The following is a 15,564-nucleotide window of genomic DNA, read 5'->3' on the forward strand; positions in this document are numbered from 1 at the left end:
ATGGGGAATAATATTCAAATGCCTCACCACCAGAGCAGCACACATTGACATTCTCCATAGTCTGGAAGCTGACTCCTTCCTCATGGCCCTCAGACGGTTCATGGCTAGGCGAGGAAAACCTCATGAGCTCTTGTCAGATCAAGGCACAAATTTCAGAGGAGGTGAAAGGGAGCTAAAGGAAGCTTTTACAGCTCTCGCCCCAGATCTGCAGAGACAATTGGCTAAACAGCAGATTGAATTCCATTTCAACCCTCCCAACTCACCACACTTTGGAGGCTGCTGGGAGCGAGAAATTCGCTCTTTGAAAAATGCACTGATGGTTACTCTAGGGACTCAATCAGTGACTTATGAGGTCCTTCAAACTGTGCTGGTGGAGATTGAAGGAACCTTGAACTCCAAACCACTGGGATATACGTCATCTGATGTTGATGATCCTGAACCCATTACTCCAAATTGTCTCCTAATGGGGCGGCCAGATGCTTCACTCCCCCTGACAGTATACCCCCAATCCGAGCTGGTCAGCCGACGTCGATGGCGTCACAGCCAGATCCTCGCAGACCAATTCTGGTGACATTATCTCAAATTCTACAAAAATGGCATTCTTCAAAAATGGCAAACTGATACTCCAGACATCCAGGTTGGCACAGCGGTGCTGATCATTGATCCTCAGCTACCCAGAGCTCTCTGGCCTGTGTGAAGGGTGTCAGAAGTATTCCCCGGAGCCGACACGAGAGTGAGGACAGCCAAGGTTCAGGTGGGAGAAAAAACTTACACCCGACCAGTAGCACCCCTTATACAATTACCTGCCATTCCTGATTAAAGTAATTGTTAATCCCCACAGTAGAATTGAAGCCTTTTTGTATATGTACATATTTCCTTATGGAAATCTGGGGGCGGCTGTAAAAAAGTCACCCTAACTTTTCTCTATTAATCTCACTCTTTTGGATGATGGGTTGTGCGTGAATGCAAAAGTAAGTTTGGAATCCATAACTCAATAGTCGATGTAAACTTAATTTGCTCTTGTAAACGAGTTATTCCCGCGATATAACAAGGTGCTTATGTATGCTTATGATTATCACATCGCCCTCTACTGGATGTATAATGAGCAGCAATAAACTACACTTTAGCATTTTAAGCACCATATAAATAGTAAAATAAGTAATGCAATGCATTACAATTCAGAGACAGTTATATTGTAATGTAACAAATTTATTTTCTTATGACAGTAACTAGTAATATATAATGTATTACTCTTTGGAAGTAACTTGCCCAACTCTGATATACACACAGAAACTTCAAGATCTTCACGACAACCTGTCAAACTAAAAGTTTGGGTTAACTTGTGACAGAAATATAGCGCCTATTACTAGAGTAGTACTATTGTATGGTAGAATGTATGTGTGTTAATGTAGTACTACTACTACAAATAATAATAATAATAATAATACAATAATTATTAAGACTATTTTTGAAGGAATAATCACAATTTTTCATCCATGTTCATTTTTAACAGTAAACCTGTTGTGCAGCACTCTGCTTGCCAAAAAACTAAAGTTTTTTTTTTTTTAATTTCATTTGATTGAAAATAAATTAAAGTTTTATGCCTTCAACTGATTACCAGAAAAATTAAAATACAATAAAAGATTGTTCTGAAATAATAAAATAAATAATAATAATTCATAGGGCCCTATTATTCTAAACAAATTAATAATGCTGTATTTTATTAATTCAATTAATTAGACATGTTTTAGGAAACCATTAAAATGGACTCCAGACAAAAATAAAACAGAAAACAGAATTTAATATAAATCAATTAAATTAAATTTGAGAAAAAATAAAAAGTTTTATAGAGCCCTACATATTGAATTGCATATAGCATAATTTTTCCCCATTGAATCACATTGTGTTACACTGCATCGTAATAAGGGTGAATCGTAATGCATCAGTAGCTGCTTCATATGTATCTATAACATATCACTGGCTATGCATTGAGATGCGATGCACATCCCTAACACAAACACAAAAAACTCTGCAGGACAGTGTTCCTCCAGGACTGAGTTTGGACACCCCTGCCGTAATTCTTTGAATTCAGTTTTGAGTGGCTTCTGGAGTTCATGCCGTTGTCCTGCGCAGGATCTGCTTGTTTCTATGTTTGACCACACTCAATAAACATCAACCATTTATCACTGGAAATAACAGATCCAATCCTGAGATCCAGAAAGAAACTAAAACAGACTTTATCAGGATAGACTGGTGTTTGGGCTACTCTAATCTCTGATTTTGTTTTTCAATCCTAAAGATGCAGCCTGCTGAAGGAGACACAAATGACTGAGACTTTGAGGAATTTTATGAATAATTTTAATATTTTCTTTTGCTTTGCAAGTTTTAAACATTCAGTTTGTATCAGTAATATTTGTTAAGGTATTTAAAGAGTTTATTTATTATCTTTAAAGTAAAAAAGAGTGAGTTTCACTGATGATCAGGCAGCGTTGTTGATGTAAAGAACATTGCGAAACAGCATCTTGTCTTGAATAGTAACTGTTTACACAAGAGTGACTAATAAATCTGTTACTATATGATCAAGTGATTACATTCATGTCCTCTTTTCAGTGAAAGTAAAGCAGAGATAAAGGACAGTAAATCACTGGAAGAACCTGTGTGTCCTGTGAAAGAGTAAAGCTCAACAGCAGGACCACAGCTCTGTCCACTTTTTAAGGTTCATATTTAGGAGCAGAACATTCACTGTATTGTGGGGGATTTTCTGCAGGATGGTGAGGCATAGAAGAGTCGCTGCCCAGAGGAACCTGCAAGAAAAACAGATGTGCCATCAGCTTCAATGGTTATTTATGTTCAATTAATTAATGTTCAATTCTTGAACAATCATATATATATATATACACACACACACACACACAGGAATAATCTTACCAATCCCAAACTTTTTGTCGGGAGTGTGTGTGTATAAATATATATATAAAATCAAACCTAATCCAAATAATGGACCGTTTTTTTTTTTTTTTACGATTTTACACAAAGTCCTATTAAACTAGGGCTACAAGCTTCTCTTACCTCTGATTTGGTAAGATCATGGGAGTGATTGGGTCTAAAGGCGGCATAGGGCTGTGGAATTACAACTTGGTGAACATTCAGCACCTTTGGAGAAATGCACATGTAGTGTTTTATACCTTCTTACTGTCATATAAATTCAATAACATTGGCAGACAGTTCCAGTATTTCAGGTTTATAGACAGCACTGTATTTCAAATGGAAATGGAAAAAAGAAAAGACAAAAATCCTGCTGAAAGGTTTTGTGGAAACGTGTCTTTGTGCAGATTTGTTAAAAACTACCCATATTTCTGTTGATCTGCAATGTCCTAGCAACCACCCAGAACACCGTAGCGGCCACTCATCTTCTAGACCTGAACACACGACTCACCTGAGCAGCACTGCAGGCGTTGGCTTTACAGGCAAATGCTGACAGACAGATGGAGATGATGAACTCAAGGACAGTGAATACCAAAGACACACCACTGATCCCCCGGAAGAGAGTCTGAAACAAACCCAAACAAACCACTCATCATTAGCACAAATATTAATAAAATAAATGATAGTTACTCACACTGGTACACTGGCTGAAAGTGCAGAATGTACAATCCTTGAGGTTCATTTGATAATATAACAAACTAGACTGAATGTCAATGCCTTCTTACATTGTAAAAGATCAGTAATAGTAGGAGATCTATTACATATTTGAAATGCCAGTAAATGTCAGTAAACACAGAATGGACACGTTATTGCAGATTACAGCTGGACTTTAACTTTACTGACAACACAGTGATCTTATAGTAATTACTAAATAAAAGTGAATAGAAAAGTTGTTAACATACCCCATACTTGTTAATTGAATAACAGTCATAACTACTGCAGTAAGTGTATGGTTGTATTATAGACAAATCCAATGAAAGTATAATAATGGAAATGCCTGCAGTTATAGCACTTATGATGCTCATTCCAAGTGAACCGTTCACCTATGGGCAGAAAACAATAACAAAAAACAAGTTAATAAGTTTGCAAGCACTTTACCCAGTGTGTTAAAGCAGATCATGAAACAATGTATATGGAGCATTATGAAAATAAATAAAGTTGCAAGTGGTAATTATTGGGGTCCAAATACAAATGACTCATAAAGACACAATATATTTATACAATGGCAATATCTCTCTTCAAATATAATAAAAGTCTTAAAATTTCAAACATAATACAGGTGTCTCTGTATGGAACTATTCTTCTATGTACTATTTTACAACAGACAAATAATATTGTCTCTTCTTTTAAATTGGATAGAAATACATTCATTCTTGACTGGCACCTTGACATGTTTTCTGTATCATGTAAAAATAAAGGTAATTTGGAGATCACCGATTTCTTTGCAAACTGATTAGACTTCACAAAGCTTTATGAAAATATAATGAATTTTATGCATAGTCAATCAAATTAACCATATATACAGATTTTATCCCGTGCCTCCCTCTTGTGGACAACATTAGCATTACAGCCTCTGATTCCCATTCATATAAATGGCTAAAATTTAAAGGTGCCATAGAACGTCTTTTTAAAATATGTAATATAAGTCTAAGGTGTCCCCTGAATTTGTCTGTGAAGTTTCAGCTCAAAATACCTCATAGATTTTTTTTAATACATTTTTTCAACTGCCTATTTTGGGGCATCATTAAATATGCGCCGATTCAGGCTGCGGGCCCCTTTAAATTCTCGTGCTCCCCGCCCCCAGAGCTCGCGCTTGCCTTAAACAGCATAAACAAAGTTCACACAGCTAATATAACCCTCAAAATGGATCTTTACAAAGTGTTCGTCATGCAGCATGTCTAATCATGTAAGTACAGTGTTTATTTGGATGTTTACATTTGATTCTGAATGAGTTTGATAGTGCTTCGTGGCTAAAGCTAACATTACACACTGTTGGAGAGATTTATAAAGAATGAAGTTGTGTTTATGAATTATACAGACTGCAAGTGTTTAAAAAATGAAATAATGTTGGGAACATAGGCTGACATATGCAAATATTGGGGGCGTACATATTAATGATCCCGACTGTTACGTAACAGTCTGTGTTATGTTAAGATTCGCCTGTTCTTCTGAGGTCTTTTAAACAAATGAGATTTATATAAGAAGGAGGAAACAATGGTGTTTGAGACTCACTGTATGTCATTTCCATGTACTGTTGTTATTTAACTATGCCGAGGTAAATTCAATTTTTAATTCTAGGGCACCTTTAAAAATTGCTGTTAGCACCCCTGAGCATCAGAAATTAATGACATTTTGCATGTTTACTCAGAATGTCTTGTTGTCTATGTGTGCCAAGTTTTGTAATGTTTGGACTTTGCGTTTAGAAAAAATAGGCAATTAGCCATTATGTGTGTAGTCTTATTTTTACTGTCTATTCGCTTGTCTTTGATAATGTTTTAGTTAGGCTTATAGTTGTTGCTGTGGTATCGAAGTACTTAAAGTGTTCTATAAATAATAATTGGTACCTACCAAACACAGACTGTAGGGGCCTTTGGCATGGAGTGCATTTTCTGCAGCAATGCTCAGTGATCCTGCGGTAATGTACTGAGAGAAGAGAGAGAAAGGAAGCTTCAGTTAGAATATTTAGCTTATAAAAGACAGAACTGTACTTAATTGTATAAAGTTTGCTCACTATGAGAGATCCCCAGTAAGGAATACCACTGAAGACAAAGATGGATTCTGCATGGACTGTAAACACAATGCCAAGCAGGAGAATCAGCAGGCCGATCATTATCTGGACAGTCTGAGTAAGACCAGAAAACAGATACTTATTGCAGGGATCATAATTAATCACAGTTGTCAGCTGAGCAGGGTCGCCAGATCTGCACAACAAAACCCGCCCAACTCAACAGTTAATGTTTGTACTACTGCTTTTTTGGATTTGTTCCCATACATTTTCTCCTACAGACTGACAGACACATACGATAATTGTACAAAAGGCCCTCAATCAGTCAAGCATGTATATAGTTAAATGGAAAGTATTACCTATTATGTCCAATAGGTGGCAGCCTACCCTTAACTCAAGTTCAGTGCAAGTATTGCATCAGCCAGAACTCCGGGCTGTTATCATCTGTTTCTAGTTGGTGTGCGTCAATGACGACATGTAAGTGTGATGATTATTATTATTGTTACTTTGTGATCGTTTTATTCACTGTTTAGTATCGTAATAAGTGATGACTCATCCGTAAGCTAAGCTAATAATGACTGTTAGTGAAAGACGTCATTTGACATTTGTGACCAGTCACAGAAAGTAGGGACACAAGTCGGTTCTGGGGCATTTTGAGTTATTCACAGATTCTGAAAGTGTAGTCTCCAAGCTTTCCAACGATGTGTAACACATGGAAATCTGATAATATTTGGAGAAGTTGTGGCCATTTGAAGGTAGGCACTCAAAAAAGCTCTAAGGGCAGAAAAACACCTCTAAAGTTTCTGAAGTTCTCACCTGTTCTCACCTGCTGGGAGTGACAATAGGGCTCATTTACATCTCATTTAGATAAGCCATACCCCCTGTAAAGCTCCCCTCTGTAAAGCTGCATGGACCGCATACTATTAATAATAAAGGATAATGTGCATTGTAAATGTCAGTAATTTATCTTTTTTGACTTTTATAAAAAATGATTTAGAGGCTGAAAATGATTTAGGGATAACATGTTGCAAGACACTCCTTTAAAATCTGGCCATCATTTTTAATGTTATTATTTTAATGTTTATGTAAAGAAAAAGTACATATTGATGCTAATTTTATTTGTTATTTGCTGGTTTTCTACATAAAACTTGGTGAATTGATTTCATTGTGTAGCATTAAGACTTTTTGAACAGGATTCTGTGATAACCGTGATCATTTTGGTCACTATAATCATGAAATGAAATTTTCTCACCTGAGAAGACAAAAGAATCACATAATAATGACCTGAAATGACTTGCATAATAATGAGGCCTTTCAGTCAGGTAGGCTGTAAAAAAACCCTCTGTGATGGTGTATATTAAACATACAGAAAAAACAGCAATACTGTGAAATATTATTACAATTTCAAATAATGGTATTATATACTTTAACCCTCTGGAGTCTGAGGCTGATTTGGGGCCTGGAGAAGTTTTGACATGCCCTGACATTTGTGCTTTTTTCAGTTGTTCATAAACATATTAATGGAAAAAGTGTCATTACACTGTATTCAGCACAAACTAGGCTACAATAATATGTGAGGAACATGTATGTACATGTTTGTATTTTTGAAGGAATAACGTTTATGCGTGGTTATTGAAAAAACAAAAAACTTAAGTCACTGAAATAAGGCCAAAAAAAGTATATTAAATCTGTGTTCACAAGACTTCTGGGTATTGGAGGTTGTAGACTAGAGTTTTTGCTTCAAAATTATGTAAAAATTATCATTCCTACTCCTTCATATAAAACAATAGAGAGATTTAAATTTTCGAAGACACTTTTGGTCAAGAAACACAGTATGCGTGGAGGCGTGAATCCTCATGTATAATGGGTGATTCTCACCTGAGAAGACAAAAGAATCGCATAAAGAGCTCTAATGAGCTGCATAAATAATGAGGCATTTCAGTCAGGTAGGCTGTGAAAAAACCTTGTTGATCATGTCTCAGCTCATCATAATGTAAATCAAACATACAGAAAAAACAGCAATACTGTGAAATATTATTACAATTTAAAATAATGGTATTCTATTATTAAAATATAATGCATTTCTATGATACAAAGTGTCTGAACAGTTATGTTACCTCTATGGCATTTCATATAGGCTTTTAGCTTAAAAGCATGCACATTTGGAGAAATATTGATGGATTCTCATGTTTATGTCAATTTTCAATACAGAGGAGTATTTATTCATTATTTATTGTCGTCACTGTGAACGCTGGATACTGTGTTTACAATTCATACTTGCAGCTGGAGGGCGCTCTGTGCACATTTAGTCCACAAATTCATCCAAAGAACAGGAACCAGGAACTAACGGCATGCCTTCTAGAGCTCCCTAACCATGGCTTTAACATATAGATCAACACTTTTCAAGACAATAAATACACGATTGAGACGATGTATACATGTATTGACTGAATTTACGTCTGAATAGCGCTCCCTCCGTGGGCGTGGCCACATTAGCAGGTAATGAGCTGAATCACGGACTTCTGACATGGCTCTCTTTTCATACAGATTACATAAACACAGAATGTTTGTTTTCGATTTGACTTACACGATTTAAAACCTGACATTTCAACATTTCTTTAGACATAAGTCTATTTTTTTGTGATTAGTATTCACTAAGTTACAGTTCATTTTCTGAGAACTATCAGATTGGACTTCGTTCAGAGGGAGACGAGAGATCACGCATCATGTTAGTTTTCTTTATTTTACAAAAAGCACAACTTTTTGTTTTTACTCTGAGTGTACACAAATAAAAGAAGATATTCTATAGTTTCAATTGATATATTACTTATGTCTCTATGACAAAAAATGACGGAGTATTTTAAGTCTGTTTTGCTGCAACGTGCACAATAAGTAGCCACGCTTCCCTCGGAGGGCGGTTACAATAACAAAAGAAACAAAAGCCGGCTATCCAATATGGAAATACTCACAGACAATGACACGCCCCTACTGTGTGCTAGAATCTCCGAAAAACAAGCCGATTTCAACCTCAAAACGTACACTTTTAAATATACCAAAACTGCTATCTCAAACATGGAGAGGCTTCTTCGTGATCTCAACTAACAGATTCTGCAAAAAAACGAAAATCACCAATTTTGAAAAAAAAAAACGCTTCTTTCTCATTTTGCTCGATAGTTGTGCTGCCGACTTGTGTCCCTGGTTTCCGTGACGGGTCACATTTTGTCGATCGCTATGTGATTAACAGTAACTATTCATGCAGAATTGTTTACCTACTTTTAATTTATATTATTCTTATATTATTTAATATTGTTTTAATGCCTAGCATGTAAGCATAATGCTGTATTATTTGTTATAATATTGCAGTTAGTAATTATTCCTTTTTCTGTTTATTTAGAACCACACCTTCCACCTGTATACAGATAACACATATTGTGTAGTTTGGAATCCCTGTATGCCATACCGTGCTGATTGCTAATCCTAATTACTCCAGTAAATCTACATCAACCAGATTCTGTCTCCCTGAGTCGTGACTGACTTCCTGTAGTGAATGCAATTTACAACCAGTTAACAGAGTCATACTACCTCTTCCTAACAATAATCAATTATTGAAAGATATCTCACCCCAAGTGCTTTTGGTTGTCCTTTCAGAAAGGCCTGAAGTCCTTGAGGAAGTGAAGCTGCCTGTGGGACATTAACAGTCACTGGAGCATTTGTCCCTCTTTCAGCTGGTGCCGTTTGTTCTGGTTGCTGAAACTGGATGACCAACGTCCCAGAGTTTGTGGGTATGACGGTACTGGACATTCTTGTTTCTGAATATGAGATTGACCTGTACAAAATCACAGTTAATTAAGACATGAAAAACCATTTGAAGAATAAGAACATAAAATAGCAGAGTATTTATTAAAATATTATATACTGATAAAAAAAAAAAAAAAGAACACTTTCATAACACATCTGATGTTAGGAATGAAAGGATGCCACATTGTTTGATGGAAATGAAAATTATCAACCTACAGAGGACAGAATTCTAGACACCCCAAAAATCAAAGTGAAAAAATGATGCAGCAGGCTAGTCCATTTTCCTGAAATTTCATTGCAGCAACTCAAAATGGTACTCAGTTTGTATTGCCCCCATTTGCTTGTATTCAAGCCTGACAATGTTGGGGCATGTTTTCTCAATGAGGCAACAGATGGTTTCCTAGGTATTCCCTCCCAGATCTAGACCAGGGCATCACTGAGGTGCAACCTGGCAGCATTGGATAGGCTGAAACATAATGTCCCAGAGGTGTTCTATTGGATTTAGGTCAGGTGAGCATGAGGGCCATTCAATTGTATTAATTCCTTCATCCTCCAGAAACTGCCAGGCATTGCTGGCACCAGAGTGGGGTCTGACAGTGGGTCCAAGGATTTCATCCTGACACCTAATGGCAGTCAGGGTGCCATTGTCTAGCCTGTAGAGGTCTGTGCGTCCCTCCATGGATATGCCTTCCCAGACTATGACTGACCCACCACCAAACCGGTCATGATGAATGATGTTACAGGCAGCATAACATTCTCCACTGCTTCTCCAGACCCTTTCATGCTTAGGGTGAAGCTGCTCTCATCTGTGAAAAACACAGGGTGCCAGTGGTGGACCTGCCAATTCTGGTGTTCAATGGCAAATGCCGATCGAGCTCCACTGTCCTGGGCAGTGAGCACCGGGCCCACTACAGCCCTGTCCAGCTCTCCTAGAGTAACTGCCTGTCACCTGGAATCTCCTCCATGCTCTTGAGACTGTGCTGGGAGACACAGCAAACCTCTGGCAATGGCATGTATTGATGTGCCATCCTGGAGGAGTTAGACTGCCTGTGCAACCTCTATAGGGTCCAGGTATCACACCTATCCTAGCCAAATGACTAGTGAAGTAGTGAAAAACAGTCAGAAAAGATGAGTAGGGGGAAAAATGTCAGTGGCCTCCACCTGCAAAACCATTTCAATGTTCTGCTGGGAAACCTTGGGTCCTGCCATCCATGTGGATTTTACTTTGACACGTACCACCTACCTAAGCATTGTTGCAGACCAAGTACTGACAGGGCCATCAGGACCTTCTCTGCTGGCCCTGTCAATATCAAAAAAAAATATATATTTTTTTTCATAATTAAATTAAAGCGTGTCTGAACCTGTCTAAATTCAATTACTATTTCAGTAGGTTATTTTCAGAAAAATGATGAATGTATTTTTTGTTAGGCTGAGCTGGATTTTCCATATGTCATCTGATCTAAATGCATCACAACTCCGTGGACCAGCACTAGTAACAGAGCTAGCCTTCCGTTGAAGCTGGCTTTTTAAATTTGAACATAACTTTGACTGGTGTTTGTCATCAGCCAATTAAATTTTGATGTGTTGACAGAACGCCCCAAAGGGCCCAGCGATGTGTCGGCATTAGCCCCCACTGATGTCATCATCAGTTTGAACTTTTGGTGGTTTGTGAGCGATGTAAGTGTACCAAGCAATGGCCGTAGCCTTCACACTTCTTACCGATCCTGTTTTCACTCTCTTTTATGTGCCTTTTTCAAGGCGCTCATTTGGAGAGACGAAAGAGATTATTTCAAAAGGAAGACCTACACCTAAGCTGGGCTGACCAAGGGCAGGAAAAGTGTTATTTTATTCAGCCATTTTTGTTAAGGTTGTATCTGAGTGGAATTGCTGGAGTTTAGGCAGTAGATTGTGATGAGCGTGCTCAACATCGTCCACCATGGTTTCGGACAACACTACAAATGGCTGTCCCCTCAAATAGTGCCGTATTTAAGGTATAGGGAGCGATTTCAGACACAGCCAGTCTCTTTGTTCTCAGCTCATTAACATCTTTTCTCCTTCACTTGCAACATCTGTGCTTCCACTGCCAAGGAACCTGGTAATTGTAGTCCCGGACCAGGCGGCCATCATGGTTTGTAGTCCTTATGCTGCAACCATTTAGATGGCACAAACCTTTTCTCTATGACACAGCCTCTCTCGATGCCACAAGCTGTTATAATGCATAGTGGTGTGCACTGTGGTTGAAGATCAACTCGCTGGTGTTAAGCAGATCGTTACTTAAGGCCCTGACTGAAACCCCACAGTACGCTAATGTGTACACCCTTTCATGGAAACGGTATTCCCTGGTGTCTCTGGCCTCTTTCAGCAGGATAATGCTCCTGCCACAAAGCAAAAATGGTTCAGGAATGGTTTGAGGAGCACAATGAGTTTGAGGTGTTCACTTGCTGTCCAAATTTCCCAGATCTCAATCTAATCAAGCATCTGTGGGATGTGCTGAACAAACAAGTCTGATCCATCTACAGCATTTAAGGCATTTACAGTTGCTATATTTCAAACAGATTAAAAAAAGTGCCCTACGGCCATTATAAATCCACGCATTACTAAATGAAAAATCAATCTTATCAGCCTGACATTTCTTTCTCTGTTTCTCCTTGTTTTCTCTCTCTCTGGTCTTCAAGGCTGAAAGGGTGAGAGCAGGTGCGTCGTTGACATGGGGGACAGGGGAATCAAAACCCCCGCACTTTTGAAAAGGGCTGCTTCAGTCAGCCACAAACAGCTACAAACTCTATATCATCAGGACATTTTCTTTCAAATGAGACCATTTTCACATTTCTGTGTGCTTTCCTTCATAAAAATCAACTGTTTTATCGCAGATGTACAGAACAGGAAATACGCTCTAGAACGGAAAAACACACGATTTCCAAACCATCTCAAAGTGCGCTAGTGCTTTCTGAGGGCATCAATGGTATATAAATCATGCCTGGAACTCAGCGTTTGAGGGGACATATGTCAATCAAGACAACTGTCCATTCAGAAACTGAGAAATTTGACACTTCAGAGACTGATCTCTTAGATTAGTTCCAGTTGGCGCACACAAGCTGCTTTGACTGACATTTTCGTGGGGATATGTAATTTATGGACTGTTTTGATTTCGATAATTACATCTAAAAAAGAAAAAAGCATCAGTGGCATCGATAAAAATGATCTTTGAAAGCAAAACTGAAAGCTAAAGCGATGACTGCCTCAGCCAGCTACACAGTGGAGAGGAAGCGCTGTAGAGGAGAGAACTTTGCATTTGGTATACATATTTACTGTATTAATGCATTTACAATGCTTATACTCATTGTGAAAGCACAGCAATCAATCTGTTAAACTATTATTTGACAAAAAATGTCAAAACTATGTTTAGTTTGAATAACTCTTGCATACAACATGATAGAGACAAAATTTCAATTAAGTAAATTGAGAAAATTAATTATTAATTGTGTCATAATGTATTAATTTCCTTAATAACATATTGTATTAATATTGTAATGTGTTAATTACCACAATGGTTTGAGGCCATGTACTTCAACTTCCAGTTGTCTGCTTTAATTAGTCATTAACTAATGATTTGCAAATGTATCATTATGTTATGACTTTACTTGTTAAGGCACATGACTATTAACTAATTGTTAAGTAATATGTCATTATAGTTTTGACATCTACACTAAGCCATAGATTTCAGTTTCCAACCATCTACAACTGTGATTCCATCGATAAACTGCCACATCCAGAACCTTGTTGTTCATGGCACAGGAATGATCTAGGATTCAAAGGTGGAACATTGAGAACATGTGGCGGGCACTGCTATTTCATAACACTGTGTCAAGACCGGACAAAAGAGAATAGAACCCATTATAATCAGTGATAGTGATGCTACACTGTATGTGGCACGACAACACAACACATCAAAACGTCTGTTGCGGCATGACTCGATAATGGTCACATCAGTTTAAACACATCTGTAGTTCAGATTCTGGTGTGCTAATATTTATGTGCAGCCCAACTTACCCATCCTTCAAACACATTCTCTGTCATTACACTCACTGCATGTGCAACTGTCAAAACCCATTATTTACATATTACTTTACAATTAGTTATTGGCATGTGCCTCGATAAGTAAAATCTTAACATGATATATTTGCAAATCACAGGGGAGGGGTGGGGGTGGTGCTTGAGCCCCTACCCCTTTGATCGCGAAAGTGCTCTTTGCGGTCACATCATGTTCCCATTTCTCCCCTCCCCGAAAATGCAATTTCTACCGTGGACGAACAGGGTCCTGTCACTAGTTTATTTCTCGGTTTTGTGACAGACCTCTGACACTCCCCTACTGTCCTGTCTTTGTGTGAGCGTACGAGAGCACTAGAGTCGTGCGCTCTGTTGTATGTGTGTCTGGTTTCATGTTGGGAGAACTCTTGAAACCACACACTCACTCAAAGACAGGACAACAGGGCAGTGTCAGACAGAAGCGACAGAACCCTGACACCAAGTACAAGTAAAAAAAAAACAACAACAACAAAATAGACTTGATGCAAAAATAGTGATTTCTATAAAGGTCAGAAGAGATCTATTTTGTTTTACCAGAAAAAAAATTCACTTTTTTTTTTTTTTTTTGCACTTTGCTGTGTTTTTATAGTTCACTCCTCTGAGGCAACACATCCTGTGTTATGAAACTGTTTCCCAGAATGAAAGATAAGTGGGTGGAGCTCAGATGGTTATGAGGGGCAGCAAAGCTGTCCACTGTTTCCAGGAAATAAAGCCTGACACTCCACTGTAATATATATTCCCATTCATTAAAATAAGATTAAATTAAATCTTATTTAATTTGGCTTTGTTCTATTTTATATAATCTACATGCTGGTTTGGAAACAGGCTTGTAAATAATGTACAAAAAAATATGACAATGATCAGCACAGTCATAACATTTATTGTTTTTACATTCTTCAATTCACTCAAACCACCTTATTCAAAGATGATGATGAAGATAGAAAAGAGTTTTTAAAGCTTTTCTATTATGGTTAGTTCGAATAGTATAAATATAATTCTTAAATTCTTGTAAGACTACTGAGAAGTTTTTTTTTTTGGTAGGAAGACTTAAATGTATAATTTGAATAATAAAATGAAAAGAGCAGCTAACATCAGTGTCCTTCTTAAATTTACTAAGAAAATGTTTAACTGGGTAGAATTTCTGTGTTTTGCTTAAAGAAATTATTCATTTTTACTTATTTGTAACAAAAAACTCATGAGGCAATAAACATTTTCCCAATCAGAGTCATTAACAAATTTATCAAAAAGCAGTAGTGCAAGACTTACCTTTAGTATGCTGTTAAAAATGAAGTGAGGAAGCTGGATCTATATGCTGATTAAAATTTGTTCAATAATCTATGAGAGGAAACAGCACGAAGTCCAGGAATACAAGCAACAGCCGACGGAAAACACAGGGCTAAAAATACATGACTACTAGAGGGAAAACAAGGAGCACCAGGGTGCAATTAGGGCGGGGAAACAGTAGAAGAACTACAAAGACCAAGTACAAGACTACAAATCAAGACATGAAATCATGAACAATACAAAATACAAGAACAAACATCTGTCGATCTAAAACAATACTGTCATCACAAACAGGAACTCTGAGACACAGTATTATTCACTGAGCTGATGTTTATTGACAAAACAGCAGTGATAATGCAAAATGGTAAGCAGAGGCCCGTTGCAGAAAGTGAAAACTATGTTAACCCTGAAATAAGGGAAGTGAAATGAAGCAAACTCTGGGTTTTTCCCTCCTCACGTGTTCACAGACTGCAGGATTTTCTCTCGTCTCCAACCTAAAATAAACCTGTATCTGAAACTCTGCCTTGAATGCCCACATTTGTGTAAATAAATTTGTAGTTGGCATCCACTACAGCCATCAACAGGATGGAAAACCTGGACTTATAGTTGCAGAATATGCTGCCGCTGTTGGCTGGGAGCTGAATAAAGACATGCTTTCCATCTATTGCACCAAGGCAATCAGGAAA

The 15,564-nt window shown here is 37.7% G+C and overlaps 1 protein-coding gene across 1 annotated transcript; it reads right to left on the bottom strand.

Moving 5' to 3' along the window:
* Window positions 1-2,341: 2,341 nt before the first annotated feature.
* LOC125261067 (membrane-spanning 4-domains subfamily A member 8-like) lies at window positions 2,342-15,013 on the bottom strand. The gene is made up of 8 exons (XM_048179624.1): window positions 14,861-15,013; window positions 9,332-9,536; window positions 5,717-5,827; window positions 5,554-5,628; window positions 3,888-4,028; window positions 3,437-3,550; window positions 3,070-3,153; window positions 2,342-2,804 (listed from the first exon to the last, which is right to left on the bottom strand). Exons 2-8 carry the CDS (start codon window positions 9,509-9,511, stop codon window positions 2,712-2,714), a joined length of 798 nt encoding a protein of 265 aa, XP_048035581.1. The 5' UTR covers window positions 9,512-9,536; window positions 14,861-15,013; the 3' UTR covers window positions 2,342-2,711.
* Between the last annotated feature and the right edge of the window lie 551 nt (window positions 15,014-15,564).

This window comes from Megalobrama amblycephala, unplaced genomic scaffold (assembly GCF_018812025.1).
Source record: "Megalobrama amblycephala isolate DHTTF-2021 unplaced genomic scaffold, ASM1881202v1 scaffold253, whole genome shotgun sequence".
Taxonomy (NCBI): Eukaryota; Metazoa; Chordata; class Actinopteri; order Cypriniformes; family Xenocyprididae; genus Megalobrama; species Megalobrama amblycephala.

Bases quoted from the DNA above. Each gene is read 5' to 3' on its own strand.
- LOC125261067 (XM_048179624.1), bottom strand. From the start codon at position 9,511: ATGTCCAGTACCGTCATACCCACAAACTCTGGGACGTTGGTCATCCAG. The intron at 5,828-9,331 runs GTGAGATATCTT...GGTCTTACTCAG, and splicing joins GACAACCAAAAGCACTTGGG to ACTGTCCAGATAATGATCGG. The intron at 5,629-5,716 runs GTGAGCAAACTT...CTCTTCTCTCAG, and splicing joins CTTACTGGGGATCTCTCATA to TACATTACCGCAGGATCACT.